This window comes from Poecilia reticulata, linkage group LG7, assembly GCF_000633615.1.
Source record: "Poecilia reticulata strain Guanapo linkage group LG7, Guppy_female_1.0+MT, whole genome shotgun sequence".
NCBI classification, from domain to species: domain Eukaryota; kingdom Metazoa; phylum Chordata; class Actinopteri; order Cyprinodontiformes; family Poeciliidae; genus Poecilia; species Poecilia reticulata.
Genome location: NC_024337.1, coordinates 12,682,256 through 12,688,468, shown reverse-complemented (window position 1 = coordinate 12,688,468; position 6,213 = coordinate 12,682,256). Strand labels below are relative to the sequence as shown.

The 6,213-nt window shown below is 38.7% G+C and overlaps 1 protein-coding gene across 1 annotated transcript in view; it reads left to right on the top strand.

The window, feature by feature from the left end:
• The window catches only part of kif5aa (kinesin family member 5A, a), a 27,770-nt gene extending 22,834 nt beyond the window's left edge, over nt 1–4,936 (top strand). The window contains exons 26-29 of the mRNA XM_008413465.2: nt 518–597; nt 696–735; nt 918–997; nt 2,140–4,936. Of these exons, the coding sequence (XP_008411687.1) occupies nt 518–597; nt 696–735; nt 918–997; nt 2,140–2,141 (202 nt within the window). The 3' untranslated portion in view covers nt 2,142–4,936. The remainder of the gene's footprint in view (nt 1–517; nt 598–695; nt 736–917; nt 998–2,139) is intronic.
• Nucleotides 4,937–6,213: the final 1,277 nt, after the last annotated feature.

Sequence of the window (6,213 nt, the reverse complement as noted above, 5' to 3'; positions counted from 1 at the left end):
AAGTTTCAACAAGTTTGAACACTAAACCTCTAAATATAAACTAGTAACATAAACTTATAAATATAAGAATGATAACAAACATAATAACTCTAACAAAAAGACTAATTTTAGAGACTGGGGCAGAGCTTCACTTTCCAGTAGAAAAACAACTGAAGATATGCAGACACAGAAACAATGAAATCCCTTATTCATGTTTTAGAATGGCCCAGTCAAAGTCCAGCCATAAATCCTCATAGAATACATATGATAAAACTTGAAAACGGTTCTTATTAGAATTTTCAGACTTTCAGAAATATTCCAGTAGCTTGTGTTGGTCTGTCAGGAAAGCTGAATCAGCAAAATACTCTAATAATAGTTAGAGGTGATTATGTGACAAAATACTAACAGATACAAGGTACTACTTTTGTAATGCTTTGTACAGAAAGGCGCACAGAATCAAGCGAGTTGATTTTGTGCTGTGAAACGAAGAGATCTCGCAGGTTACTTCATTTAGTTTCAATGTTTTCCTGTTTTTCAGAGTTTCCACAGCTCTGGGCTACAGAGCAGGGAGATATAATGGAGATGTGCTGGAGTCCTACCCACTCAACATTGACAACGGTAAAAATAAATTTATAAAAACCTCATCTGTTGTTGAGGACAGCTCTAATAATTGTGTTTTAACATCTTGTTAAACTCCTGATTTTTTCCTCCAACAGGAAACAGCATCAATGAAACCAGAGACATAAATGACAACAGGTGAGAAAATATTCACCATTTTATTCAACAAAGGTTTTTAACCCTTTTTTTTTCTCCGTCGATAAACTAAAAATTATCTTAAGCAATCAGGTCGTTGACGTCCTTATTAAGAGTCAGTCAGCTGACCTTAACGCAGCGCTATAGAGATGAAACACACAATGTTTTTGTGTCTGCTTCATCAGAAGTGACGTTCACTGTGGCAGCGAGGTGGATGACTCAAACAGGCACAACAGCATGCAGCAGCCGCAGACTGCTTCAAGTTGTAAGTTTATACGAATGTAACCTTTAATCTAACGACTACATACTTGATCCTAGACTCTCTTTGAATTTTAGATCTTGTTGCATTAACACACTTCACTTTCTGCATAAAGCGATAGATAATAAAGGGCAGAATTCCTGGTGTTGTCCAACTAAATACGTTTCCCCTCTCGGCTATTAAAGTAAACAGAACTGCAGTGGATGCAAAAACCCAGTAAAAAAAAACATACTTCTGTGTTTGATCTTGTTGTTTGTTTATTGAAATTGTAGGGAGTTTTTCCCCCCCATCACAATTATTCTACTAAAATCGATGACATTATGTGGAAATATTGAAGCAACATCTAAAATATCAGCCAGGATGCTAAAGCTTGGGCACAGATTGATATTCTGTGCCCAAATGGGACAAAAGTCCAGCAAACTATAGCAAAAAGCTTGTGGAAGAATAAATATTTCACCAAAATGATGCAGCCTAAAGGCACTTTGATCAAATATTAAGGAAATGTGTGTAAAATAAAATGAATCTGCATGGATTCTCTTTATTGTTCTGATATTTAGTAGGCACAAATGTTTTTGCCATCCTAAATGACCGAGGGTAAGAATAGCTTAGTTGCATATAATGTCAGACACTGAGGGAAAAATCTTTTTTCTTTTTTTTTGCAGTGTATTTAAATATCAGGCTTACATTGAAGAAAATATCACTGTTCCACAGAAAATATAGTGTACTGGTGAAAAGTTTTTCTTTCATAGCTTCAAATGAATAACTTTATGCATTAGATTGACATACAATAAGCAAGAGAACGTAATCAAAGACTATAATGCATCTAGAAAAAAATTGTTTTTTGTGATTTAATGAGGTGTTACAAGCACTTAAACATTTTGGAATTTTGTATGTTTTGTGTGCTCATTTGAGACACAAAGAGACATTTTACATAGTGACTAATGAATGGCATTTACTTCTCTCTCCAAGTAAAGCAAGAGGCAAAATTAAATGTTTCTCTGAGATCTAAAGCCAGGAATTAAACTGCAAAACAAAACACAGTCCAACATAACAGTGCTGAGTGGTGTTTACCAACCAAAATCAACCCAAATTAATTGATTATTTAATGTTCCTTCCTGTTATTAATCTCTATTTGATTGTCTTTGCAGAGCTCAACCAAACACTGTAACCCTCGGAGAACCCTCCCGTTTCGTTTGCATGCAGCCTCTGTGACCTCCGTCCACCGCCTCACCACTGAAGATGAAGATGAAGATCTGTAGCCCTGTGGTAGATGAAGCCCCCTCCTGTTCCCACGGTGACCTTTCTTGCTCTCCGTTTTGGGCTCCAGTCCCTTCCGGTTCAGCCAGTGCTGAGCATCTTCTCCCAGGCTCTGCTTTATTCAGACAGCCTAATTGCAGACGAATCTAAATTATTGATCAGTGAGTTCATTGACGGGGCCCAGCAGATATCACTGCCTGAGGTGGCTGAACCGAACCAGGACTGGACCCAGATTGCTCGATGCTCACACTTTGTAAATAGTAGTGCTGTATACTCCTGTAGTTCTTTTTCTTCTTTTTGTTTTTGACCAACAACTGTTTGTCCAAATTGCCACACTCGCTCCGCCCCCTTTGTGCATATTTTCTTCGCCACGCGGGTTTAAAAAAAACCCAAAAAACAAATGCGAGTGACCATGAATCTTTTATTCTGTCATAAATAAGAGCGTATACCAGCTAGTCAGTTGACACCTCAGTCTTTTTGTGCATGTCGCTTAAGTTTCCTGGCCAAGCTTTCAAATCTCTCTGCATGTGTCCTATATGAAGCTGGTGACGGATGCAAGAAACAAGAAACGAGAGCGGGATGATTTCCCTCAGTCCAGATCTTGGTGTCAGTGCTGTATGTTTTCTATCTCAAAGTAAATCTCAGTGCAGATTTAAATCATTGTAAATTAAAAAAAAAAAGAAAGGGAAAAACACAATGAATATACGTGTGAATCCCAGCTCAGTCTCGCAGTCGCATTGAGTGAATCTCGACTGATTGCTTTGATAATGCTGCAGCTGTACGATGGCCCTCTGTACACTCCCTGCACCGCTCGCACACTTCAGTGTCCCCTTTACTGAGCCTTAACATCAACTGACACTTCACAGTCAATTGAACTCGCTGGCATTTGCATAAAGTACATTTGTAATTACTACCTCTAGAGCAGCTTGTTATTTATGAATACCTTTCTTTTCAAATGCTGATTAAAAAGAGAGCTGATCCTAGAGTTTCTACAGACAGTTGTAACTTTAGAATAAGAGTATGTGTAAGTAGATTTTGACGTATTAACCATAGCTGTAGTTTTCGCCTCATGCCGGTTCATAAAATAAATAAAAAAAGCATTTTTATTTCTCCAGAGCTTGGCCGACGCGGTGGTGTTTGCAAAAACTGCCTTTTCAGCTTTAAAAAGACAGCATGCAGCTTTGGTGTCATTCTTTGACACAAGATTTGACTTTAGATTTTTGTGTACATCCACTCCCAAATGTGCAGAAAAGCAGAGGCAGTTTTTTTTTTTTTTACATTTGACATATGGGCAGTTGCCCAGGACGGCATTAGAAAACGGGCGCACAAACACCATATCCAGTATGTAACCTATTTATCTGTTTGTCGCGTTCTCTCAACAAGTTTTCTATCGTTTCCTTACATGTGCAATTACATGAGAATTGGTACCTCCATGTTGTGGCCAGTCCTGCTCACATTGGGATAGAAGGGCGTGTCTGCTGTCGGTCACTTTGTGGCCACATGGGCTTAGGCATAAGCTATTCTGTGATGCCTTGTTTTCCTTTAGGTAAAGTGGTTGGGTGCTAAGTTTGTCTTTGCACGACTGGAGAATGAAACTGGAACTGTTTCCATGGGTGTTTGTATCATGGAAAGCAGAATCGGAAGGGAGGAAGTAGCAGTGAATGTTGGGGGGCGGCAGAAGGAAGTGAAGGATCCTTTAGAGACAGTATGGAAGCTGTTACTGAGGGTCGAAACATTTAACGCTTCAGGTTTTATTCCCGACTGAGTAGCCACCAGTCTGGGACTATTTGAAGAAGTTGTGTGTCCTGTTGTTGTTCTTCTGCAAAATCCTGACCAGCCAATCAGGATAGAGGAAAGCAGCATTTCATACAGGTGGGAAACAAGTAGGTGTTGTCTCAAAATGGAAAGGAAATAGTTAAAAGGGAAGGTGAGCAGCTACGCACCCAACCATCTTCTGTCTTCTTCAGTAAATCTGACAGAACTTTAGAGTTTAATTAGCCAATTACACACAAAAAAAAACAACAAAACAAAACCAGATTTAAAAATGCTCAAACATTTATCCCGTGTGAATTCCTCCGTTCTTTTTCATCACATTTCCGCTCAGCCTGATGCTCTTGCTGGCATTAATAACATCTCAGGGCTTATTACAAGCATAATCAAAGCAGCCATTGTCTTCCTCCTGAGCTATGTGATTGCTGATGAACAATCAATCCGATAAGTATCAGTGTATCCTCCTTCAATCTAAGCAAAAGAGCGAGGTGACTCTTGAGAATGGAGGAGATATGTATGTAAATCCAAATAAACCCGCCTCCGTTCTAACTCATAGCCTTTCAACCCTTCAATCTTATATCATATTTACATTGTTTTTTAAAATAGATCTGCATTAGAAGGATTGTGTAATATGCCGTCATCTGCTCTTACACTGTCTGAACTCAACATATCTACGATACATGTGCTATATATTGGTAAACCTGTAAGTAAAAAGGCGCATCATGACATAGGATGCACGCTGACCTCGTTCAGAGAAATGCTCCTTTTATTTGTTTCTGTATGCTTCTAATTGTAATGTCGACATGATTATGTGAAGAGTCACCTTGCAGAATATCTGTAAATATAGATTCATCACTATGCTGTATGTAAACCTGTGTGTTGTAGTAAAAAAGTTCAATAAAACTGTAAAAAAGGTGATTTGGTGTCGTTCTTGTTCACACCGTGCTGGTTTGGATGCTGCATGAGAACAGATGGAAATGGCGCCATCTAGTGGTTCTGATGGTTAAGGTGTAAAACCTTCAGATTTTATTGAATGAATTGTAGGAGATATTGTCATTTCTCCTGCATTCGTGTTCAATCTTTCTGGGTAATTACTTTGTAGGGCCACTATATGTAGCCTAATTCAGCTTTACACTATAAGAAATGGATTATTTCCAGTTTAAGCTCAATGAGGTTGGATGAGTACAACTTGTGATCATCAGTTTTCAGGTCAGTCCACAAATTTTTGATAAGTTTTTAGGTCTGGACTCACAAACTGAATGATCTAAGCTCTTATTTTGGCAGGATGTTTAGCATCACTGAACCTCAGTCTCAACTCTTTTTTTTTTTTTTTTTTTGGCTGTAACATTTTCTAACAGGATTGCCATTTCTTTTGCTCCATTAATTCCCCATCAACTCTGACCAGCTTGATGACCCATAGCATGATGCTGCCACCACAACGTTTCACCATGGCGATGCGTTCACATGTGTAGGTTAGTTTTCTGAATGAATTGTTTTGCATACAAATCAAATGGAAGCAAAGATTTGTTTTGCTCAGCTGGCTTTTAAAAACAGCGTTAGTGCAGTGAGACATAATTCATGTTTGTAGCGAAGGGTTAAAAATACTGTCACACAAAAAGAGGGACTCCCTGTCGTCTGGAACATGCAGTTATTGCATATTTTCCAGTTCATACAGTGTTTCTTGAAATGCCCAAACAGAAAATTGCAACTCCTTTCAGTGACTTCATTTCCTGCTCTCTGGTGTTATCGCAACCTCTGACCTAAACAGGAAACTGATGTCAAATGATCTAAAAATGGAGACTTGCCAAAGAAAAGCTGAGATCAGAGTAATGTCAACGGCAGAGAAATTAATGAATTAAGCTGCAAGCACTGAAGACACAATAAACACAGATTTAAAAGGTGCTAAAAATATATAATATACACTGGTGGTGCAGTTATACAGACTCTGCTTTTGTCAGCGTTCACAAAATACTGCTGATGAAGTAAAGCTTTGCCTTCCTTTGTGTTATTTAAAATAAGCTCCGCTTCATGGTTCCCACGAGAAAGGAAGCAGTGATGTAAACAGCAGTGGCATGTGAAGCATCTTCAGGCCTCTGTGGGGTTTAAGTAAATAAGAAGGATGCAGATTAGCTGCTCGGCACAGCTAGCCTTAGTTCATATGATTGGAGTTGAATATGAGACAGATTTTTACTTAT